The sequence below is a fragment of the Podarcis raffonei genome, chromosome 2 (assembly GCF_027172205.1).
Source record: "Podarcis raffonei isolate rPodRaf1 chromosome 2, rPodRaf1.pri, whole genome shotgun sequence".
In the NCBI taxonomy this organism is placed as follows: domain Eukaryota; kingdom Metazoa; phylum Chordata; class Lepidosauria; order Squamata; family Lacertidae; genus Podarcis; species Podarcis raffonei.
Window position 1 is genome coordinate 35,479,951 of NC_070603.1, and position 25,066 is coordinate 35,505,016.

Here is a 25,066-nt window from a genome sequence, read left to right on the forward strand (position 1 = left end):
TACCACTGTACAGGACAATGATTAAAAGCATGAACAGGAAAGTCTCTGATGCAAGGCTCAGGTCAATTCTGAATTTATTGGATGGCTTTAGGCTATGCTTAGCCTGAAACTTCGGTGTGTAGCATGGGGATAATAATGCTAGCCTACCTTATAAGGCTGTTGTAAATATTCCTCTGACGAGATCATGGAGGGGTTTAAGGTTTACTTGAAACGGGTGGGTGGAACCAAATTCTAAGTTTTCCGTTCAGAGGCTGCAGTTATGCAGTTCACCACATGGGGCAGCGGTTAGCACTGAGACGACACCTTGCAATGTTCATCTCCAATTCACAGGTACGCTGCCTTTGAACATGGATGTTCCATTGAACATCATAGCCGAGAGCCAGTGTGTATATATGGGTGATACTGGAGCAGAACAGGAGGGAGGATATTTGGTTGGCTGGAGCTAGAGACAGAGTAGGTTGGCATGCTGGAATGGACTTTTTAGTAAGTACTCTCACCTTCCTTGGAGGTTTTTAAGTCGAGGTTGGATGACCATCTGTTATGGATGCTTTACAGTAGTTGTGATTACTGCCTTTTCCAGGGGTTGGACTAGATGACCCTCGGGGTCTCTTCCAACTCCACAATTCTATGGTTCTATTATGTGCAGGGCCGGATTTAGGTTTGATGAGGCCCTAACCTAATGGGGCCCTTTATAGGTCTAGCTGTCCTTTGTCAACAACAAACTGTCGCTGTTTTATGTGTTGAATATATGCTATATGGTAATTTATGGACCTAATAGGTCCATACACAACACAAAACACTGTTGCTATATGTAGGTTTTATTTTATTAGTTTTTAGCCCACTCTTTCTTTTTTCCTTTCTCCTCTTGTGATGAGGCTGCATTTTAATGTTTTAATGTTGTATTTTAATCTTGTTTTTAAGTTGCATTTATTCAACTTGTTTTTATTATTGGTTGTTAGCCGCCCTGAGCCCGGCCTTGGCTGGGGAGGGTGGGGTATAAATAAAATTTATTATTATTATTATTATTATTATTATTATTATTATTATTATTTTGAAAATATACACCCAGTGTGTTTTTTCCTTAATTTTTTTGGGGCCCCCCAAGAGAGTGGGGTCACAAGCTATAGCTTGTTTAGCTTATACGTAAATCCGGCACTGATGTGTACCAGTATTGAAGAAAAAAAGCAACGTTCCTGCACAGCATCCCGATCCAGATCTGGACCCTTGACGGTTTCCTGTTGAAAATGCACCTGCCCCCCCCACAAAATGTTGCGTGTGCGTATGTGCGCGCGCCCGCAGTCTTGTGTGAGCGTCGTTGCTTCGCTTTCCACGCCGGTTTCGAGACTCGGAGGAGAAGCGTCGTTGCTTCGAGAGAAACCTTTCCGGCGCTAGGACCCAGGGAAGGAGAGCGGGGAAGAGTCGGAGGGCCCAAGTGGGCGGAGCGAGTGGAATCCATGGATGCTGAGCTACGTCTTGCTGAGGGTCGCCGTTTGCTCAGGTAACCCGGGCCAGGTGCGTGGCGGGGGATGCGAGCGAGCTTAAAGGGGTCGCCCAGCGCCCGTTCGGGGCTCCCTCTTCCCCTGGGGTGAACGGCCACGTGGGCGCGGCAGCCTGCGGCTCGGGCGGAGGCGGAAGTGTGAGGCTGCAGCCAGGAGAACGCGGGTAGTGGAGAGTTATAAGCTGATGATATGAAAACAGCAACACGTGAATGCACGCAACTTTAGCTGCGGGAGCAGGGGGCTCCGCCCTGTCCTCCTCTTGGTCCGTCCGTCCTGGATCCCGTATTCTGGGCGCTCCCTTTTTAAGAAGGAGCTCCGCTGCAGAAAGTAAACGAGGCGTATCGAGGTGGCAGGAAGCGAATTCCTAAGCCTTTACTGGTACATCCGCCTGAAAGTTATTAAATCATTCAGATGTGGGAAGTGCTCATATTTTACGTTGGCTTCAGCCTTTTGGAATTGCATAGGGAAACACCTTTCCGGTTTCCCAGGGTTTAATTTTTTTTAGTTGTGACTCTCTTTTTTTAGTGATTTTGTGCAGTGCTGAGTGGACTGGCTCTACTAATTTTGTATGGCTGGCATCTTAGAAAGTTATTCCAGAAAATGGGAGATCTCCTGACAAAAATGTGTAACTTATCCCCCTAGGTCTGAGGTTTGTAATGGCAATTCTTTAAGGGGCCTGAGAAATTGCAGGCTGGTTAGCATAACTTCAGGTAAACTGTTAGAAAGCACTTTTGCAGTTAGCAAGCATATAGAAGTCACAAGTGTCGCTGAAGCAGTGTGGCTTTTCCAAAGAAAAGTCCTGCTTCAATTGTATGGAGTAAGTTGAGAGTGTAGGCGAGTGGATCCAGTAGACTGGGCCTTTATCAACCTGGAGCCCTCCAGATGTTTTGGACTGCTGGATGGGAGTTGGAGTCCAAAACATCTGGAGGGCTCCAGATTGCCCTTGTATTATGGTCTGCGTTTTCCCCATAACTGGCCACTGTGGGGAACAGGATGCTGGACCAGAGGGGCCCCTGTCCTGATGCTGCAAGGCCCTTTTGTGTTGATAGCACTGGGTTTTTGAGTGGTTGCCCTTCTTTAATTTTGCTTACAGCCCAGCAGAACTGCTGTCTGCTCGCACGCGTGATCACAAGGTCCCTCAGCGCTCGCATGGCCAGAAGGATTTCCTCCCCAATGGATCGCAGGAGCAAGAGGAGAGGCTGCGTCAGTGCCGGGAAGAACACTGGCAGCTTTTGGAGGAAGAGCGTGTGGAGCGGTTGTATGTACTATAATACAGGAATAAAATAGAATAATAACAAGCAACAATTAAAACTGTCATTTAAAAAAAAGCATTCAGACAAGCATTCAGAGAGATTAAACCACATTGTGCTTGCATGTGTTTAAGCCTAAAAACCACAAGAGAATGGGCTACAGTACAAACCCGTCTAGGGAGGTTGTTTCAGAGCCAGGGTTACTGCAACGGAAAATGTTTTGTCCCATGTCCCAGGCAATAAGTTTAAGGATATGGAACAAGGCATTAGATGATGAGCTTTGTATAGGTGTGCAGGTCCAAGAAGGCAGAGACAGTCTGACAGATTGCCTGGTCTCAAACCGTTTAGACTGCTGGCCTGACTTAGAGGGTAAAGAAGCTTCAAACATCATTTGCCAGGCCACTATAGGGAAGTACCGTATTTTTTGCACCATAACACTCACTTTTTTCCTCCTAGAAAGTAAGGGGAAATGTCTGTGCGTGTTATGGAGGGAATGCCTACGGGTGGCATGCCTACGGATTTTCCTCCTCTAAAAACTACGTGCGTGTTATGGTCGGGTGCGTGTTATAGAGCGAAAAATACGGTATATTGCTGCCTCTGTGACTCATGAGCACTGCCAGCCCTATTCTGCATATTGAGAGACGGAAGCATGTATACAGTGAAATAACTGAATGTGTTAAAAATGTAGATTCACAGTGCCTGCTTTCTTTGCAAGGCAATTTGAAGCTGGATAGAGAAGCAGTTTTTGCATAAGGATATGTACATAAGTTGCCCCCTGATCTTTTTTCAAAAGGTTGTGCTTCCAGCTAAGACTAAAATGGTTTCTTAACCCCTTTTCAGTTAAGGTAACAGGATATAATTTTATTTAAACTTCTTTTGTAGGGGAAGTCTGGTGGCAGCTGAGTGGAAGCCCCAGGAAGGTATTGTCGAGCTGAAAACCCCTGCTGTAAGTCGCACTGTTCATCTTTATGCTGTTGTTTCTCGCTCTTTATTTTTTAATTATGTAGTGTCCCTACAGAGCCTGGCTTCAAATAAAAAAAACCCACCACAAAGAGTGGAGTTTGGATTGGGGTCTAGGCCTTGCCTGGTATAGCTTTTCCTATAGCACAGCTCGGTGTGGAAGCTGCTTTTGCAGTGTTCAGCTTGGGAGCAGCCATGGCAGAGGGCTGGATTGGTTTTGGAACCTGCTACTCTCCCTGGAGAGTAGCTTCTCTGATGGGGCTGGCCAGTGCAGCGCTTAGACGATGTGGCATTCTAAGCCAGGCATAGGCAAACTTGGCCCTCCAGATGTTTTGGGACTACAACTCCCATGATCCCTAGCTAACAGGACCAGTGGTCAGGGATGATGGGAATTGTAGTTCCAAAACATCTGGAGGGCTGAGTTTGCCTATGCCTGTAAGCAAAAGATAAGGCAGGAAGGCCGCCACTGTAATTGAAGCATGGGACATGGATAGGTAGCCTGAGTAAGTAATCTAGAGCTGCATAGCTACAAGAATGTCGTGCAGAGATCTAGATGGGGAAGCTATGGGTATCCTTAAATAGAGATGTGGAAGGTAGATTGTGCCCCACTGTAATCTTCTCAAACAGTAGCTTTCACAAAAGGTAGAAGGTGACACATCCTCAAGCCTCACCTGCAATTCATGCCACAGGGCAACAGATCAGGTTCTCCTCTTATGTATAGCCAAAAGCCTGATGGAGAGGATATGACTACATCACAAAGTACAGAAGAGAGTCTGGAATATTTTCCTTAAAGGATCCAGCCTTTCTGGGCATGCCTTACCTTGCAGAAAACCATTTTGAAGGCTTGTGTATCTGTCTAGAGCTAATCCTAACAACTGACATTTTCTTTCCTTGCCAGGGGAAATTCTGGCATACTATGGGTTTTGCAGAGCACGGAAAGCAATGCTTGCATCCAGAAGAAGCCCTGTATCTCCTGGAATGTGTAAGTAGACCGGGCTTGCAGGCTTAAGAAATTTGATTCCATGTTTTTATCAAGTGCCGAGTGGGATTTTGCACAGGCAACTGCCTTCCCCTCCTCATTTGTTCTGCAGCACCTCGCAGAAAGGTCTCAAGCTCCATGAAGCCACCTGTCGCAGAATAAATGATGATCGTTTGCAAATATGCACATTTATCTGTGGAGCACAGAAGTAGGATGGGGACAGAGGGGGAAGGAGAGTGCAGAATGTGCACAGGGGTAATCGTGCACTGCTAAGAAGAATTGATGTAACAAACCATGCCTTGTATTATTGCCGTATTCCACCCTAGCTGAAGTAAGGAGAGGATGATACTGTGTGCTTAGAAAATAGTAATAGTAAATAGTAAAAGCTATGGTTTTCCCAGTAGTGATGTATGGAAGTGAGAGCTGGACCATAAAGAAGGCTGATCGCCGAAGAATTGATGCTTTTGAATTATGGTGCTGGAGGAGACTCTTGAGAGTCCCATTGACTGCAAGAAGATCAAACCTCTCCATTCTTAAGGAAATCAGCCCTGAGTGCCCACTGGAAGGACAGATCGTGAAGCTGAGGCTCCAATACTTTGGCCACCTCATGAGAAGAGAAGACTCCCTGGAAAAGACCCTGATGTTGGGAAAGATGGAGGGCACAAGGAGAAGGGGACGCCAGAGGACAAGATGGTTGGACAGTGTTCTCGAAGCTACCAGCATGAGTTTGACCAAACTGTGGGAGGCAGTGGAAGAGAGGAGTGCCTGGCGTGCTCTGGTCCATGGGGTCATGAAGAGTCGGACACGACTAAACGACTAAACAACAACAAGAGAAGGGGTCAATATACCCTTGCTACAGTTTGCTCCATTGTTTTCTGCTGCTTCCGTTGCCTGGTTGCCTCTTCTTGTCACAGACTGAGAGCAGACTCTGTTACACTAGTGTCACCTTCCCCAGTTGGACTCCCAACTCTCATCACTCCTAGCCAGCGTGGTCAGTGGTCAGGGATGAAGGGGGTTGTCATCCCAACAACATCTGAATACCTAAGGTTGGGGAAAGCTGCCCTTGTTCTTTGTAAAGGGTAGGCAGTGTGTACCTGTTCTTATGGATCTGTAAGCACCTGGGTGCATGTGTTGGGATTGGACCAGGTCCCCAAAACCTTCTTGCAATAGATGTTAAGGATCCTATTCAGCTCAAGTTGGACACACCCTCTGTTCTCCACCTTAATATGTGCTGTTGCCCTAAATCCCCAAGAGGGAAGGTTAAAGAAAAAGCAATGTACTTTTGAGTTAAAATGGGCTGGCTGGCTCCTGAGACCACAGAATATGGTCCCCACAGAGTTTTTATGCAGGCTTTAATTCCTAAATGTTATGCTCCTGTATTCTAGGGATCTATTCAGCTGTTCTACAGAGGCCTGCCTATGTCAGTTCAGGAAGCCTATGAGAATCTGCTATCCCAGAAGACAGTGAGCCTGCTGAAGTACCAGGTATGCCTCAGGATTTGGGTTTGGCTGCAGGTATTCAATCTCGTGGAAAAGTCAACAAAGCCCAAGCTCACACGTACGGCACTGAATTGGAATGAATGAAAATGGTGAGAGTTCTGCAGCAAGCACAGAACCACATTTGGAGACGTATCAACCTGTGTTGGCGAAGTATTTAGTTTCTGAGTGATGGAAGGAGTTTCTCTCATTCCCTGGGGACTGGGAGTTGCATGGAGGTTCAAAGCAAAGAGCCCTGTGCCAATTTAGTTACCACAATATAGTTAGCAGATGCATTTACTCTGGCAGCGAAGGTTGTGTGTCAGTATACTACCAGTGTTTTGGGCTTTCTGTTAAGTAACATAGGAGACTTAAAATATTTTTCACGCTTCAATATTCTATGAAAGCATAAACAATAATCTGCTGTGGTATCTGATAGCTCTATAGCCCTTTTCTTTTTTTAATTACTTTTTATAAAAGTTTGTGTGTGTGTGTGTGTGTGTGTGTGTGTGTGTGAGAGAGAGAGAGAGAGAGAGAGAGAGAGAGAGAGAGAGAGAGAGAGAGAGAGTATACGCCTCCTCTTTTTCTTTCTTTTCCATAATGGGAAGTTAAGATCTGTGAGTCTGGTGGTATATGTTGGCTTAAGGGCTCTTCAGCTGATTTGTGGCATTCTCCACAAAGGTGAATGGTACCTGTGATTGTGTTTGGAAGAGAAGTGCAAGTCTCTCTGGCGTCTTACCAGGTGCTGCAGCACAGGCTGTGAGCTACTCTCCTTGTTAATAATAATAATAATAATAATAATAATAATAGTAATGAGTGCTTTGGGGTGACAAAGCATTAACATGCAAAGCAAAATGAGTCACGATGACTCTGCAAATATTGTTTTTGTTTTGTAATGTGTTTTGGAAAAACTTATATGATAAATGTGCCTTTGGTGACATGGATCTGATACAGATTTTTATTGTTGCTATTTTATTTCCTAAAATTTATACACCGCTTGATTGTAAAAACAACAACACCTCAAAGCAGTTAACAAAAAGATAAGGCGATAAAATCAAGCAAAATTACAACCCAACCTCAAAACATACTAAAGTTAAAATACTAAAACCAATTAAAACTACCTCAAGTTTCTAAGCATCTGGGTAGGCTTGTCTAAGCAAGAATGTTTTTAGCAGGTGCAGAAAGGGGTGAAGGTGCCTGCTTGGTCTCAATAGGTAGGGAGTTTCAAACTGTTGGTGCTGCCACACACACACACACACCCTACCCCTACACACCTCTGCTGGAGAGGCAATAGCAGCAGCTGAGCAGAATGGCTTTCCGTCATGGGTAATGTTGATTCAAGTTTTGTTGTATGATCCTGAAAAGACACAAAAGTCAGACTTCATTTTCATCCCTGTTTTAAGGTATTCAGCCACTTGAAAAGACTGGGTTACATCGTTCTGAGATTCCATCCCAGGTAATTGTTTGATGGTGGTCTTTCTCCCTCCCTTAGAACACCCTTCTCAAGGTTTTCCTTTAGGCACCCACTTAGCATTGCATGTTGGTTCCTTCTGTCTGTCTCGCACTCCCTCCCTTTTGACACCCCAACCTCCCAAGGTTAGTGCACACCTTCCCATCCTTTGGGTCAGTCATGAGACCTGTATATGGATTTTGCCTCCCACTTCTTCCTTTGATTTCAAATGAGTCTGTGGATTAGTCAGGTGAAGAGCTGATAACCAGGAGGAAGGGACGTTTCCTATCGCTATTTCTGCGTTGCTAAAAAGGCTTTTGCAGCTAAGAGTGAATGGCATGTTCTGGTTTCTGTTCTCTGATCCCCCCTTTTTATATAATATTTTTTATTAAATTTTCTGTTTTACAATTTCAAATAAACATTTTACAAACTTTAAAATATCCAATGACTTCCTCCTTCTCCTTCCATGGTTCATTTTCCATATCTTGCATCCCTGCATATTTTACAATAACCATTCAAATAAATTTCCCACTATTACATCCATCAAGAATTATTAACACTGTTGAATTTATCTTAATGTTGCCAGCGTTTTCAGCTGTACACACTTATTTTCCATATACTCAATAAACGTTTTCCAATCTTCTTTAAACGTATGTTCTCTGTCAGGGAAGAGTTAGAGTTAGAAGATTCCAGTTTCCCAGAGGGAGAAAGCATTCCCCAAGGGGGGGAGGAGAGCAGTGAATTGAAGAGAAGAGAGCAACAGGGAGGGACTGGCTGTTCTCAGGAAAGGCAAGGGTTAAGTTCTAGCTCAGATTCGGAGGAGGGGAGATACAAGCCAGCTCTAGCCAGGGGGTTAGAAAAAAGAGCGGGAAAGCGAAGGAAAGGGCGCCTTCGCCATTTTGAGAGTGGCTGGTCATGGAGAAGCAGAGCTCAGAATATGTTGAATCTGCAAGCTGTGCATATTCTGTCAACTTGCGTTGTCAATCCTCTTTAGTCGGGACCTCGCTCACTTTCCATTTTGGGGCTAACGAAACACGGGCTGCAGTTGTTGCATACATGAATAACCTTTTCTGACACCTGGGGATTTCAGTCTGGGTTATCCCCAGCAGAAAGGACTCTGGTTTTGGGGGGGGAAGTAATTTTAATTTTTCCCACCCAGTTCATCATAGATCATTTCCTAATCCTCTTTTACCTTTTTACATGTCCACCACATGTGAAAGAATGTTCCCTCCACCTCTTTACACTTCCAGCACTTACCTGATTCTGTCTTGTAAATCTTAGCCAACATGCTCAGAGTTTAATACCATCTTCTGATTCCCCTTTTAACTCCACAGCAGTGTTCCAACGCCATATGAGAGGCAGCTGAATCTGGATAGCCACTGCCAGGGCACAGAGAGAAGTCGCAGCAAGAGGCGGAGGAGCTCCAGCCCTCGGTAAAACCATACAGATGCTGGGAGTGGTGCCCTTGACTGGCTAGCCCTAGGTGGGCATGTTACTGCATACTGTGAAATGTATCAGTTCTGTTTCTGTCCCGTCCCCCCAGCAATTTTCATGTTTGCCACTTGCCACAATATAGGGGTAGCCAATTTGGTGCCCTGCAGAGGTTGCTGGGCTCCAGCTCCTATCATCACTAATCAGTGGCCATGCTGGCTGTGGCAGATGGGAGCTTCGTATCCCAACATCATCTGGAAGCCCGCAGGTTTTGCACCCATTCCCAAAGGGTAGATAAAGGTAAAGGGAGCCCTGACCATTAGGTCTAGTCGTGGCCGACTGGGGTTATCTCGCTTTATTGGCTGAGGGAGCCGACGTACAGCTTCCGGGTCATGTGGCCAGCATGACTAAGCCGCTTCTGGTGAACCAGAGCAGCGCGTGGAAACGCCGTTTACCTTCCCGCCGGAGTGGTACCTATTTATCTACTTGCACTTTGATGTGCTTTCGAACTGCTAGGCTGGAAGGAGCAGGGACCGAGCAATGGGAGCTCACCCCATCGCGGGGATTCAAACCACCAACCTTTTGATCGGCAAGCCCTAGGCTCTGTGGTTTAACCCATAGTGCCACCCACGTCAGTGCAAAGAGTCAAGAACTCAATAATAGCCGTTATTGCGTTAGATAACAGGTGGGGCCTAATGGATTCCTTCAATTACTGTGACCTTGCTAGTTTGTGATGGTAAAGGAGCATGCCCATGTTTTATTTGTCTGGGGCCTTCATTATACGTCTTTAGGTGCCAGGCGAAAATGTTATAAGGGAAGATAGTAATTAGTCCTCCCAGCACACCAGGTCTGAAACTACAGTGAAACTACACATGTGAAATGGATTTTATATTTATAAGATTTTATATTTATAAGATGTAACAGAGGCACTGTTTGTAAGGGGGGGAAAGGTCAGCTGCAAGAATGGACTAACGACTAGTGAAGGATGATGACTGGACATTAAACAAGAGATGATGCGGCTATGGGAGGAAATGGATCACCATATGTTTGCAACAGGAGCGGGAAACCTGATTTTAAGAAATTGTATTAAATTAAAGTACCTTATTTTCCTGTGTATACATCTCTCCTCATTTTCTTAAATTTTAGTCCCCCAAAATAGGGGGCGTCTTATACATAGGGATGTCTTATAGATGGGAAAATACGGTAATTTGGTTTGATTTGTAATAATTTGGAAATAATTCTTTTTAACTAATTAAAGAAAAAGAAAACATTCCTCTTCAACCAGGCCTTTAGCTGATTAATATTCTATGGCCTTTTAAATGTGTTTGTGGGAGGGGCATTTTTGTTTTGTTTTTGTTTTAGCTATTAATTTTATGCTTCTATCCTTTTTTTTATCTTGTGAACCACCCTGAGACCTTCAGATGTAGGGTGGTATATACATTTTAATAATAATAATAATATCACCACTAGGTTCAATTCCTGGCATCTCCGGTTTATTATTATTATTATTATTCATTTATTTCTCTTTTCCCTTTGGTTAGGTTGTCACAAGACAAGAAACCCAAAGATACAGAGAAGTCTCAGGAGTGCAGAGAGTCGCCCCAAAAGACCAGGAGGTATCACGAGAGTTCCAAGCACCCAACGTCCGATGATTCTTCCAAGGAAAGCACGAATGGTTCAGATCCTAAAACTGCAGTTGTGGAGCCAGCCCCATCTTGTAGCGTCCCAAGAGAAGCTCCAGCTCGTGCTCAAGATGACAAGAAGAGGTGTAGCAAGACCTTTCGTGGGGATCGCAGCAACGTCGGTCCTTCCCGCTGGGATTACACCACTATTACTTTCCCCAACATGGGTGCCGATTGCCCGCAGACCCTCCTGGCAGAGCCTGATAAGAGGCTCCTTCCGGAGAACATAACAGCCCGGGAGGTTGATGCGACCCGTTGGCGCAGGAAGCTCAACCAGAAGCACGAGAGGTTGACCCGCAAGGAGCGGGAACAGTTGAAGTGGGAGAGCAGGTACAAAAGCAGCGTCAACGAGGATAGAGAAGTCCGGCTTTGCTCCACTTGGCAAGAGTATAAGGCGCTTCTGAAAGAGAGGAGGCGGTGGGAGGAACGGAACCGCCCTACACACCTCTGGGAGCAGGCGGTCACCCCGCTTGTGAAGCCAGACCAAGAACTGTCAACAGGTATTGTTGAAAAGAGGCTTTGTTCCCTTTTGCAGTAGGGTGACGGGCTAGAATTCAGGTTTCCCCAGAGGCTCCTGAAGGGCAGTTCTTACATCAGTCCTCTGGACAGAGCAACTCCTTCAGAGGGATGACATTCCCAAACAGGCCTAGGACCAGGCCAAGAAATTGTCCATTGCATGCACCTTTCAAGCTGATGCCTACAAGGATGTGATGCTATTGGTGGCAAGAACCATTGGGGCAGAGTGCCTACTAGCTTGGTAACCCAGTTCATTATTTCCCCCTTTATATTGCCTTCACCACATCTTTTTCTGTGCCTTCCCCTACTGCCCAGCTACTTGGTTTTTTTTAAAAAAATATATTTTAATAATCATAAATTAATAAGAATAAAAATGTGCACCCCACCACCGAGACTATTCCATTGTAACTATCCAACCTCCCAAAATTTTAACACCTCTTGTGATGGTTTGACCCCTTTCCATTTTAACAGTACAAATTCTACAAACACCTTCCATATCTCCTCAAAATCATTTCTCCTGCATATTCCCCGTCTTACCTTAATGGCACATGTTAATTTATCATTCATAGCTATATCCCACACCTTTTTTTTTTTTTACCATTCTTCCATTTTATATTCTGCCTGTCCCTTCCACTTCCTAGCTGTAATAATTTGTGCAGCTGTCAGTAAATTTGTGAGCAAGTCCTTCATAGCCTGTGAACCTTCCACCCCATTGTAAATTAATAATAGTGCTACCGCTGGACTTTGGGTCAACTTTAACCCAGTGATTTCTGTTATCTCCTTAATCACCCTTTGCCAAAAAAAAGGTACTTATTTATACCCCCACCACGTGTGAACATAATTCCTGGTTTCCTGGCATCCCTTCCTGCCCGGCTACTTCAATTAGAAAACCTTCTTGTACTTTGAGAAAATCAGTACATGCTTGCCCACCCTCTTTCTATTTACCGAATTTGCATTTTATTGCTGCATAGACTTCATTCTCTTTGCATGCAACTATTCTCATTCACAGATCCTCTGGGCAGAAGGAGAGGAAGGTGCATATAGCTTTGTTGGAGTGGAGGGTGGGGTGGTCAGAATGATGAGAATGCCTAATCAGGGCAGATAAGATCTTTGAAGAATGCATGCCCCTAATCCAGACCTCTTTTGTGTTCTCCCCACTAGCGAGTGTGCTCCAACAGATCAGTGTGTTCCAGCCCTCCCATATCCTGGATGAGGCATCTCTGTAAGTATCAAAGCTAGAAAGCTGGCCAAATGCTTTTTAATCTCTCTTCAGTGGTTCTAGGTGTTAGCAGCTATTCTATACTTTGTATACTGACTTTAAAATATTTCACTCCTGATTTTAAGTTGAAACATAGCTCAGTTGGTTAGACTCGCAGGGGTCAGCAAACTTTTTCAGCAGAGGGCCGGTCCACTGTCCCTCAGACCTTGTGGGGGGGCCAGACTATATTTTTTTTGGGGGGGTGAACAAATGCCTATGACCCACAAATAACCCAGAGATGCATGTTTAGGGAAGTTTTTAATATTTAATGCTGTATTGTTTTTAACACTTGATTGGGAGCCGCCCAGAGTGGCTGGGGAAACTCAGCCAGATGGGCGGGCTATAAATAATAAATTATTATTATTATTATTATTATTATTATTATTATTATTATTATTATTATTATTAAAATAAAAGCACACTCTCTACTCATGTAAAAACACCAGGCAGGCCCCACAAATAACCCAGAGATGCATTTTTAATAAAAGGACACATTCTACTCATGTAAAAACATGCTGATTCCTGGACCATTCGCAGGCTGGATTTAGAAGACAATTGGGCCGGATCCGGCCCCCGGACCTTTGTTTGCCTACCCATGGGTTAGAGCATGGCACCAAGAACGCCAAGGTTGCAGGTTTGATCCCTGTATGGGACAGCTGCCCATTCCTGCATTGCAGGGGGTTGAACGAGATGCTCCTCAGGGTCCCTCTCCAGTTGTGTGATTCTGTGGCAGCTCATGAACTTCGAATGCTGTTTTAAATTATGTGCCAGACACGTGCTTACCAAAGGACTAACATCCAAACCAACTAATCATCATGGGCAAAGCGCAGTGTGTACCTGAATGTCCCTGCTTCTTCCAGTCATAGAAGTGGGAGGATATCAGTTGCAAGTTCAGTTCAGATTTATCTGCTTGCCATTCATCCTTGTCAGTAGAGAACATCCTTTGAGAGACGCTCTCGTTCATGAGTCTCAGGCGGTGGCAATGCTTGGAATACTGAAATCCAGAGCCTGTGGTTCCGTATCTGATAGGGAAGCTTTGTAATTCTGGGTTGTGTAAAGACTGCATAAATCGAGTTAAAGACTTGTTTGCTGTTAATTGGGAGCGTGCAAATGAAATCTGCTATGTGTGGTGGTAGGGGAGGTGGATTTCAGAGCCCAGAGGAAACACTGCTGTCTGTTTAAAAGCTAATATCTAACCTACCTAGCTGTGGAATTAATCTGGATGTCTGTTAAAGTAGGTATGGCCAAACTTGGCCCTCTAGCTGTTTTGGGACTACAGTTCCCATCATCCCTGACCACTGGTCCTGTTAGCTAGGGATGATGGGAATTGTAGTCCCAAAACAGCTGCAGACCAGACTGGAAGACCAGAGTGTGTCTTTGCTATCCTTCTGAGTTCCCTGGCCTTATTATGATGCCCACTCTCAACCCCCTCTCCCAGCCAACTCTTTTAACACCTTAAGAAGTTATGGGTCCCCTTCCCTTAATTCCACTCTAGATCCTGCCAAAATATGCTGTAGCTAAAGATGTGCTTTCCTGTTTTTCCCTCCTCTGGTACTTCTCTGTGGGTACAGGAGACCTTTCAAGCTTTGTACTGATAACTAACCTCCTCAACAGACTGCAGAACGATACCAGGCATATGAAGATTGATTTTGATGTGTATCAAGCAGATGTGGCTTCCAGCTTCAAGAAGAATGACCCTGGGAAGCCTTACGCCCGGATGTGTGTTCGCAGGTACTAGGCACTCATCAGTTTATTGATCAGCAAAGCTACATATTCTAATCAGCTAAAGAATTTAGCTTACAGTTTTGTTATGGAGAGAGCCTAAGCCTTCCTTCAAAAAAGTGGAAGTTTTAGCTCTAATGGGTTGCATCAACAATCGGTTTTTAGAGTACTGTAGTTGAATGGTTTGAAATCCTTCAAAGCAATGTACATGCTGAGAAAGTGGAACTCTTCCGCAGTCAGTCACCAAGGATGCCTGCCTATAGAGAGGAGATCATGCCAGCTGGGCAAGTTCCTGCTGCAGTCCAGGCGTGGGTGTGAGTGGGTGTAAGGATAAGAGAGTCTTCCACCAACCCAACAGACACACAAGGACTGTCTTGTTAGTAGTGCTCTTTGATTTGGGGCAGGAACCTGGTTGTGGAGACCATGTGAGGACTCTGAATCCCAGCTGCTGAATTCCCTAGCCCCCTCTATACTTTCTGGTTCTGTGGCCGATATTTTAGCCCAGAGGTTTTCGATCTCTTTGAGTCCAGGCTCCCTTGACCAACTACATTCTTTCTGTGGCACCCCTGTGGGGCTCAGGAGCCCAGTTATCACCCCTGGCCTGCAGAGCTGGCAGCCCCTCACCCTTTTTCAAACACCCTCCCTTGTGGAGTATTCCCTCAGGCTCCTCTCCTCTCCCCTCGGGAGTCCTCTGAGCAGCCGCTGCTGCCACCCCTGGTCTCTGAGCAGAAAGAGAGATGCCTCTTCACACTGCCCCACAGGGGCCTGGGACTTACCTGTCCGTTCCCAACAGCAAGGGCTGGCGAACTGGCTGTCTGGGCTTCCTCACCCACTTGCTTGTTTACTCCAAGGCCGCCTCAGCTCCTGGCACATACCCGCACTGACATCAGGGGCGTCTTACCCATAGAGGCTAGTGGCATGGGGCACCAAGTTCTGGAGGGCACCAAGAAAGAGGCAGAGGCGGGATGCAGCACCTCCTGACATCAGCTCGCCGCCTCCGCCATGCCACGCCGAAGCAGCACCGTGCCTGGAGCCTCCGTCTGCCATGGCCACCACGGCACGAAGCAGCCAGCTGAGCCGGGAGGCGCCACGTCCAGCCTCTGCCTCTTCCCCGCCGGAGGAGCCGCCCTCCAGCCGCTGCCCATCTCCTCCAGCCCCGCCGGCAGCGCCATCCTCCCTAAAAAAACCTCTGGGAAATGGGGGGGGGCGCCGCCGGAGGGAGCTGGATATGCTTAAGATGGCCCTGACTGCCATGGCACACTGGTTGAAAACCACTGCTTTAGCCAATACTTACCCGCATGGTTATCAAAATTCTGTCCCTAATATTGAGGGCTTGAAATTCCCTGCCGCCCCCCCCCCCCCTGAATACAGTACTAGATTCCCAGGAATTTACATATGTCACCAGACAGCTAGATCACGGGAATACCAGTTTCCCAACCTCCTCCAAGTTAGATGTCTTTTTTCAGAAAATCAAGCATGTTTGCTGTTGAGAAAGATAAGCATCTCTCTCTCTCTCTCTCTCTCTCTCTCTCTCTCTCTCTCTCTCTCATAGCTTTGATGAGCCGATCCCATCCCTGAGGGCAGTGAAGCAGCTTGCTTGCCAAAGTGGAGATGTCACAGTGGTCTTTGCACTAGTAGACAATGGAGACATCTCTTTCTACTCTTTCAAGGAATTCAAGCTGCCTGTGGACGTTCATCCCTGATGTTCCTGCTGTCACATCGGGAAACATCTTTGGAACTGGTGTGTGTTTTATACAAAATATTACTCAGGACTATATAGAATTTAATATCTACCTACCTTGTGTCGCCAGTAGATGCAATTTTCATGCAGCAAAAGCCTGCCCATTTCATAAAAGCAAAGAGTAGTTCAAACAAAACAAACATTTCTGGACAGAAACGTGCAAATGTATTTTGTTTGGTTTTTGCCTGGACATGGCATAGTGGCTCTGCCAATCTGGAATGATTTGCTAGTTATTTGATGCCAGGGAAGTGTTTCCATGATAAATAATGTTGCTCGTACCATCTGGAAGCCTTGGCAAACATAAACTCTAGAAACCAACATTCAGTATCAGTGATTCAACAAGTGACGCGGAGCAAGCCATTATTGCAGGGATAGCCAATGTTGTTGGACTGCAACTTCCATCATCCCTGACCATTGACCTTGCAGGCTCTGGCTGATGGGAATTGTAATCTAACATCTGGAGGACCGTATTGTCTTTCCCTGTGTTTATTGCATGATGTTCTTTCTAGTCACAGAACAGCCAGTGAAAACCTGAGAATAGTCTTCTGTGGTTAGGCAGATAGATGATTCTTCAAGTGCTTTCCTCACCGTCTTCAACAGCAATGATCTTTCAGAGGAAAGGAAACTACAGAACATGGAGATTTTGCAGAGAGTCCATGGAAAAAGACACCACCAGTTTGTGTGTGTGTGTGTGTGTTATTTCCATAAAGTTAGTGAACCTTTAATTATTCAGAGCTGGAGTCATTATTACTGGGCTGCCATACTTCTACTTTACAGCTTCTCTCCAGGATGCAAATTGATATTCCCTGTTGAGAATTAACTGTCTGTATTACAAAGTTTATTTATAACCCTTGCTGCTATGGAGTTTTTTTCTTCTTCTCCAGATACCAAATTTCTGCCTCTTTTTTGCCTATGAACTTGCTACAGTCGTTGAAGCCAGAAAGCAGTTATCAAAAATAAAGGGCCTGTGTGTTTTTTCCTAAGAAATTTTAGAGGTAGTTTTGTTTATGAAGGTTGGGGTTTTTTTTGCCAAGTGTGGAGGCTAAAGCAATAAAATAACAATTAGGTTTACATTAATACAGTGTCTTGTGGTCCTTTTAGGGTGCTTTCATAGAGTGCATTTCTCTTAGGCAAAATATGATTGACAGCAGTTAATGCATTCTGGTCAAATACTTCAGGGCTTTCTTACTTGGCAGTAGTTTGCAGTTTACTACTGCCAGCATTTGCTAACAAGTGGATTCCCAAATGATCTCCCAGAATGCACTGCATTTCTTTTGTGCCCAAGACAGAGACAGGCAACCGAAAATTGTTGGGCATTTAGCAGCTTTGCCTACCCAGTCATAGTTACCTGAAAGAAGAGACACTAGGTCTATGATCAGAGCTGTCCTAGTGCTTCAGTATAAGGGGAGACAGAGACCGTATAAGGGGAGACATGGTGTATGCTATAACAGAAAACCCGTAATCCCAACCCAACCCAAATACCATCATGTTTATATGATGTCAACATTAAGCAGCAAGCCTTGCCCTCTGTTCTCATAAAGTGTATTTGTTCCACCCAATTTGGATGGCTGGCTGAAAACGAGTTCTTTCTGGAGTAGCTCTTCTGACATGGCTGGTATGTGGCTATTACCCTGTCTGGATTATGCGGGTTGAGCTGCCAGAGGGCGGAACACCCTGATTTCCTATAGAAGACTGGGCTAGAGAGCCTCTAGATATGTTCTGCGCATCGTTATTATTCATTTCATTTCTATACTACTTTATATGTTTAAGAAAAAATCTCAAAGTGGTTTGCAACACACTAAAACCGCAAATAAAACAATCCAGAATACAGCATTACTGAAGAAAGTCAAATGTAAATTATACCTTTGAACATAATGAACAAGCAACTAAAATGTTATTGTAAACATTTCAAAAGAATACATTACAAAGGAAATCAACAATGGTATGTACATTTAATGTAGCAAAGTTAACAAAAAAAATCTTAAAACATTTCAAAAGAAAACATTACTAAAGGAATTCAATATAAACTGCAGATTTAAAACAGAATAGTTAACAAGAGAATAAAATATTCTCTTAAGAATAGAACATATCTGCTGCTGTTGCTGCCAATCCTGCAAAAGGCGGTTCATGATGTGGAAGCTCAGGGTCGAAGACCTGGGACCGCCCTAAGAGACAGCCAAGATCAGGCATAGGCAAACTCGGCCCTCCAGATGTTTTGGGACTACAACTCCCATCATCCCTGACCACTCATCCTGTTAGCTAGGGATGATGGGAGTTGTAGTCCCAAAATATCTGGAGGGCCGAGTTTGCCTATGCCTGGCCAAAATGGTCTCTGGCTTCTTTGGCAGCCTCATCTTTTGTAGCTGGAGTCAATTCCAGGGCCTTTGCCTCCCAGGCCAGGTGGAGAAAGGCCTGCAAGGCAGGAAGCAGGTCTTCCAGGACTCCCACACACAAAATGCTGTACAGCCCAGACCTAACCTTGTTCATTTAGAAGTATGCCTCAGTGAATTCATGGGAGATTTTTCTGGCTTGAGTTTCTGAGGGACCAAAGAATTTCCTGATCTGGTACCAAACCACTACAGAGGGAGAACTTGTGGAAAGAAATGAGAACTTGTGTTGCAGTTCACAATTATCAAAGGTGGCTTTCTGAAATCTGCAGACCATAATGGGGAAACTAGTCAATCCCTTCCCTGGGCTCCAGGATAGTACATCATAAAATCACAGCAGTTTTGTTTCCATTAGGTAACTGATGGATAATAGCACTCCAGCTACCTCTAATGGTCTACTTCTCCACACATGCGCAAAGTTGTCAAACCATGTCCCAAACTTATGTTTTTTTTCATGCCAGCAGAGAGTTTTATACAAAATTGTTGGGAGACAATAAGCACTACATTTCTGCCACTCATCCAGTCCATTTTCATTATTTTATCCCTGTCTGAGAGCCACCCATTATACTTGGCTGATCAGGGAATGATTTCCCGACAGTACAGTACGAAAATACAAAACCATCTACCTTAAAATATGCCAGAAGGACTGCCATTTTTTGCAGCCAGTCCAGCAGGAGCCACTAACATCATTGTGTCTTACCAACCCAAATGCTAATCTCCCTTGTTTTGGTGACAGAATGACATTTGCTTGCCTTCAGGGATATATGGACCAAAATTCTGATGAAACCAGGAAAAGAATAGCGAAAAAAATAAGCAGCAATTCTGGAGCTTCCAGTTACTTGCTGCTTAATAATGTGTTGTTATCTGAACAGTGTCACAAAAAGGTGTGTGGCAAGGTGACTCACTTTCAGCCTTCCTTGTAGCCAGGCTTCACAGTACCAGAGTTGTTTGCTGGAGGGGGAAAACCAAGATGAAAGCTACAGAAAATCCCCTGACAATGACAATCTTTGTCATTCAGCTGAAACTAAATCTGTTCACTTGTTGTTGTTTTCTTTTTCTGCTGTTTAGCCCTAGTTTTGCTGATGCACAGAGCAGCCTCCAGCCTCTGATTTGTGGCATCGTAACTCAATCATAAGCCAGTTGGCTTGGGCAATTCAGAACAATGAACAAAAGTAATTTGATTGCTGCAGTGTGGCTTTTGGGTTTCTTGTTTGTTTGTGTTAATGGTGAATAATATTTGAAAGTTGAGTGTTTTATTGTGGGCTGAAAGACTATCAACTACAAATAAAAAAGATCACTTTCACAACTGCTAGATCAGTAATTTTGCTTTAGATCACGCCTTCCTTTTCCAAAACTTGCAACCTTGTGATTTACTTTTGGGGCCGTTAGGCAATTTTAGTCTCTGGACTTAATGCTCTTACGCAGCCCATCTTTTGATTAGGGATGGCCAATATTGCATCTGTAGGTGCACATAGAAGAAGAAGAAGAAGAAGAAGAAGAAGAAGAAGAAGAAGAGGAGGAGGAGTTTGGATTTGATATCCCACCTTTCACTCCCTTTTAAGGAGTCTCAAAGCGGCTAACATTCTCCTTTCCCTTCCTCCCCCACAACAAACACTCTGTGAGGTGAGTGGGGCTGAGAGACTTCAAAGAAGTGTGACTGGCCCAAGGTCACCCAGCAGCTGCATGTGGAGGAGCGGAGACGTGAACCCGGTTCCCCAGATTACGAGACTACCGCTCTTAACCACTACACCACACTGGCTCTCACATATGCCCACAGTGGCCTTCTTGCAGGGGTCTCCTTCCCTTTCACCCATTCAAATTAGCCTTGAAAGAAGCATTTTATTGTAGCCAATAGAACAGGTTGCAGTGTGTGCTTGGTTAGTGCGGGGGGAGGGGAGGTCCATGACACATTACTCAGGTTGAATGTGACTCAGAGACCCCAAAAGGCTGGTGACTATTGCTTTAGATGTAAGGTAGCACTGGTACTCTCTGGAAGGGGGTTTCTGAGGGGGCATGTGTTTTAATTTACTTCAAAATGTGGCAAGATAACCCCTGTTTGTGTATGTGGGGACTCTCCTGCTTATTTTGTTAAATGGGGCCTTAAGCCTCTGCCCCCAAATCCTGCCCTAACAGTACTACTACCATGTTTAGCCTTGCAAATATGCATTTATGTGTGCTCATTTAAAAAGGGAGTAACATGTTCAGGCTCTATCAGCAGCCTGCATACAACTGTGGCACATGTGTCATTTGAATCAATGCAGTTTGTTATTTCTGCTCCATCCAGGCTTACTGAGAGAAGCAGATATTGAAATAATTGTCATGTCAGTGCTTCCCCTTCAGAAACAATAGCAAGAAACTGGTCAGATCCTCTTAAAGGACTCTCTTCCAAGCATAATTGTGAACACAGTACCTTTAATCTACAGCATGATATTCTCTGACGCAAGTTTAATATACTACTGTTCAATAGGATTGCTCTTAACGTAAACAAGCAGAAGATGTGGCTTGTTTTTATCGCTTGATCAGACCCTGCCTGCTGCTCTCACCACCACAGCAAGCAGTATAAACTCAACTACTATCAGAAATATTATAAACAGCCTTGTGGCAGCTTAAAGACTACTCGGAGATGATATTGTGGTGTAAATTGTGGCACAAATTGCTGTTCTTGCTGCAACAGAGTTAACAGGGCAACACCTTTAGAAATTATCACAAGTACCGTGTGTGGAAAAGAGAGATAAGAAGAAATAAAAGACATTTGGCCATGATCAAGAGTTAGAACTGTCATGAATATTAGTATGAACAAGACCTCTAATTAACGGTGGTAATCTTTATTATACAGCTTGGGAAGGGATCTCCCTAAAGGAAGATGCAACGACTAGGCTGAGAATTTTAATTCGAAATCCAAGTTACCAGTGGTATCACGTCCAACAGTAGTACGGTCCTGTTCTAATTACTGTGTGCACTGAGCTGCTGTTTTACTTTTTTTGCGACCGGTATCTCTTTCCTGATCGGAATACGAATCCATCCGCTCTTGTCTCTCCCTTACCTGCTCCAGAGCAACACATAAGAAAACGCAGTCAAGATTGGAGGAAATGCAATCTGGAAAAGCGCCACGTTCGAGTTTTTGTTCTTCGCAGGAGCTCCTACTTGCTCTGAATCAAGGGAGCAGCCTTAATTACGATCTAGCACCAGGAAAGCAGCAGCCAGAATCCTATCTTTGCTCATGCCCTTTGTACCCCTGCTTGCACACCGTCTCTCCTCCACCGGAAAAAAGCAAGATAGGTGCGCCCAGAACTCGGCGGATATGGGGCGTGACCACGGCGTCTTAAGAAGCCAAGATAGTCATACTGGAATTAGCCTACGTTGATCTCGATCCCCCCCCTCTCGCGCGCCAATTGCTATTGGCCGGATGCAAAGTGAGAAGAATGCAGGCAGAGGTTTGCTGATTCCCGATTGGCTAGGCGGGTAGCGGTGAGCGCGATGAATTATTCACGAGCGGCAGAGTTGGGGGGGGGGGGGAGAAAGGGATGCACCACGCCTCCTTTGTGATTTGCATATCCGGCGGGCACGCCCCCCCCGCTGGAGGTATCCAGGAAGGAGAGGTGGCGGCGGCGCCGGCGCAAGGAGGAGCTGGGGCGCGTCGGGGGACATTGCACGGTAAGGCTCAGGCTGGCTTCTCTGCACGCGGCCCTCCCCCCCGGTGAGCGGGGGGCCTGGGCGGGGGGACGGGGCTGAGGCTGCAAAGAAAGCGGGGACGCCAGGTAAAGGGAGGGGTGCTTTCCGGGGGGGGGAGAGGGAGAAGCTCCCTTGGACAGGCGTTGGGTGGAGTTGATTCTTGGACTCCATGCTGGAAGGTGAGCAAATAGGAGACTGCTCTGAGCTTTGTCATGGATCCTGGGAAGAAAGGGCAAGGCTGGTCGGGGAGTGCCTTGCAGGGCGGGCGTCGGAGGGATTCTTTGGTATGGTGGTTAGGGGGCGTGAAAGCTGGTCGGAGTGGGGGTGTTGCAGTGGGTTGGTGGAAGGGTGCTCTCGATGGGCTGAGAAAGCGTGTAGGGGGGCATCACTTGGGTGCGCTTGGCCTTGAGAATTATGTGGGGTCTTTTTCTGGTGTCTGCCAGAAGTGTGGGGAGGAGGGTCTTTGTGGGTATGAAGTTTGGACTTTACCTTGGCCGCCTTAGTTGTGGATTGTTGTGGTTTTTTGGAGGGGGGTTGCCAGCATTGAGATCTGGCCCTGGGGAGGCAGGTAACTGGTTTTTGTTTTTCGTTTTTAATTTTCGCCGGTGAAGCAAGCAGTAAGTTAGGACTCCTGTTGTTCTTCCGATGCCCCTGGTCAGCATTGCCTTGCTATGTCGGTTGTTGGCTGGAGGTATTTCAGAAAGGTTTGCTTTTGTTCAAGTACTTAATACTTTTTTGGCAGGCTGTGCTGTTTGCACAGGTGCTCTGGGACTACAGTATGGCAGGCTGGCAAATCTCTGTGAGGGGGCTTGATTTCCCCTCTGACTATTGTTGATTCCAGGTGGCTTTTTATTTCTTTGGTAGCAGGTGAAGACGAATCTTGCTCGTCATTTCCTTTTCTTTGAAGGTCAATATGTCGCTGTTGACTGAAATTTAGTATAATAAGCTCTAGGAGGTATAGGCCAGTAATTGGCATCTTGGTGCCTATTAGTTGTCTGAACCACTCCATTAGCCTATATAGGGTCAGTACTCAGTGGGAAAATGTGTCCCTCTGATGTGTTGGACTCTGACTTATATGAGCCCCAAGCATAATCAGTGGTTAGGGAGGATGTGAGTTGTAGTCCAACAGGGTTTGATGGACCACATGCTCTCTATCCCTGGCATAGGCCAAAAGTTGGCTCTGGGATTTCATTGAGGAAATCCAAGATGGCAGATCCTCTCTTACAGAGCAATGTGGTATGTGTGCTTTGGGGCATTTGGCGTTAGCCTTGGGCAAGTATGATAATATCAGCCCGCATTGATGGAAACCTGCCCTTCATTGTGTTAGATAACTGTTTGTGGTACTGAAATTACCACATGAACTGAGCCAAATTTTCCCTTTGTTCCCCAAACACTGCTGACATCTGAGGTAATGAATGCCCCTACAGATAAGCTTGAGGCAAACTGAAATCTCCATGCAGTCTTTAGCAATATGAGTGGACACCACACCCTAACTAGTAAAGGTATTTGTCAAGTATCACAACTGAGAATAGCCTTGTTGTGTTCTCCAAAGGCCAGGCACATAAGTAACAGATCAGTTTAGGCTTCTATAGCTGAGAAACTCCCCTCCTGCCCTATTCCCCCTCCCAGTTTAATTTGGACTCCATGTGTAACTTCTAAGACAAGCTGGTCTCTTCAAACAATGAAGGCTTGCTAGTTGTTCAACCTGAAATAGTAACTGCTTTGGAGGCTGGGAAAACTTACCGGGTCTCATTAAATCTGAGTTGTTTCAGTGGAAATTGGAGCCCTTTGAAATAATTTCATTGTTAAATAAATCTCTTTGAGGTTGCCTTATTAATGGTCTTTCAGCAGGTTTTCATTCCAAGCTCAGACAATGGTGTATTATTGAGGACAAATGGCTTTCTATCCCTGCTCTGCACCTCTTGCTGTGCTGAAGTGAAACATGTCATCTTTTTCTTGGAGGTGGGTCAGGTGACCCTGTAGGTCAGGGGTGTCAAACTCAAATTCATCGGGGGCCGCATCAGCAGTTTGGTCACCCTCAAAGGGCCAGTTGTATCTGTAGGACTTTATCAAAGTTATTTTTCCTTAGGCACTGGTGTGTGTTGTCTTGAACCTATACACTATTTAATATACCTATTCCAGTACGATTTTAAATAAGAATAGAAGAAGAAATAATAATGATTTTTTAAAAAGATGACGAGATGGGCTTCCAGGCAGACTGGAGCTCCAACGGGGAGGAGACAGGAGCCTGTCCCAACAGAGCAGAGCAGAAGCAAATGTTGCCTCCCCCCGCCCTGCCGCCACACTCAGGAGTCAGAGGATACGGAGCTGCAGTTTGGACAGCAGCAGTTTCTTCCTTGCAAGGGAGCCCCAGCGGCACTGCGGGCGCGGGTGGCCAGGATGTCCTGCTGGGGCCCCGAGCTGCTGCAGTTGCTCCTGGGGAGGGGGCTATCCGCCAAGTCCTCCGGCCCGGAGAAAGCCGATGTGTTGGCGTGGGGAGGGGGGCGGTGTTTCGTAGCCAGGCTCCCGCAGCCAAGTTGCTGGCAGACTCCCACTTTGCTCCAGCCGCCCAGATGCCGGCGCGGTCCTCTTCGGGGTGGGAGGCGCCCCTGCTTTGCGGTGTGGCACACCACCCACTCGCCCGCCTCCCTCCACCCCACTCTGCGCAGCTGAACTGGCAGCAGCTTCGCCTCCCCAGCCCAGCCGGGACACGCCGCCTGCGGCAGGATCTGCGCCTGGTCCCCGCTCTCCACCCGCCTCCGCCGTTCCCTTCCCCGCCTGCCGGCCCCACTACTTACCCACCAGAGCGATCCCCAGCCAGCCCCTGGCCCCGCTGCCCGCGCCCCTGGCCATCTCCTCGCCAGCTGCAGCGCCGCAGTGGCCTCTTCTTGTGGCCCGAGCGAGTGAGCGAGCGGCGTCCCAAGCGTGGCTCTCGCTCCCTGCCCTCGCTGCCAGCCTCCGCGGCTCTCTTGGGCTCCAAAAGCAGCCGCGTGCGCGACCCGCCCCCTCGAGCAGCCGCACCTGGGAGGCTCCGAGGGGCGGAG

General features: G+C 46.1%; 2 protein-coding genes across 10 annotated transcripts in view; both read left to right on the forward strand.

Moving 5' to 3' along the window:
• The first annotated feature begins 1,404 nt into the window (after window positions 1–1,404).
• On the forward strand, window positions 1,405–21,205 carry TSEN54 (tRNA splicing endonuclease subunit 54). Of its 5 annotated transcripts, none has more exons than XM_053375898.1 (12): window positions 1,405–1,498; window positions 2,593–2,757; window positions 3,632–3,695; window positions 4,608–4,691; window positions 6,074–6,172; window positions 7,567–7,619; window positions 8,948–9,046; window positions 10,586–11,226; window positions 12,404–12,464; window positions 14,115–14,231; window positions 15,775–15,963; window positions 21,187–21,205. In XM_053375898.1, the coding sequence occupies exons 1-11, from the start codon at window positions 1,455–1,457 to the stop codon at window positions 15,923–15,925; spliced, it is 1,578 nt and encodes a 525-aa protein (XP_053231873.1). In that variant the 5' UTR covers window positions 1,405–1,454; the 3' UTR covers window positions 15,926–15,963; window positions 21,187–21,205. The 5 variants fall into 5 exon arrangements, with proteins under 5 accessions (XP_053231873.1, XP_053231872.1, XP_053231871.1 ...); XM_053375897.1 differs by lacking the exon at window positions 21,187–21,205 and adding an exon at window positions 16,473–17,040; XM_053375896.1 differs by lacking the exon at window positions 21,187–21,205 and having other exon boundaries at window positions 15,775–17,040.
• A 697-nt stretch (window positions 21,206–21,902) lies between these two features.
• LLGL2 (LLGL scribble cell polarity complex component 2) overlaps window positions 21,903–25,066 on the forward strand; it is a 69,028-nt gene continuing 65,864 nt past the window's right edge. For 3 of the 5 annotated variants that reach the window (XM_053375890.1, XM_053375891.1, XM_053375892.1), the window contains exon 1: window positions 21,903–22,004. Coding sequence is in view for 1 of the 5 variants with exons in the window: in XM_053375893.1 (XP_053231868.1) it covers window positions 22,192–22,201 (10 nt within the window). In the remaining 4 variants the exon portion in view is untranslated. The other 2 variants (XM_053375895.1, XM_053375893.1) reach the window with 2 other exon arrangements.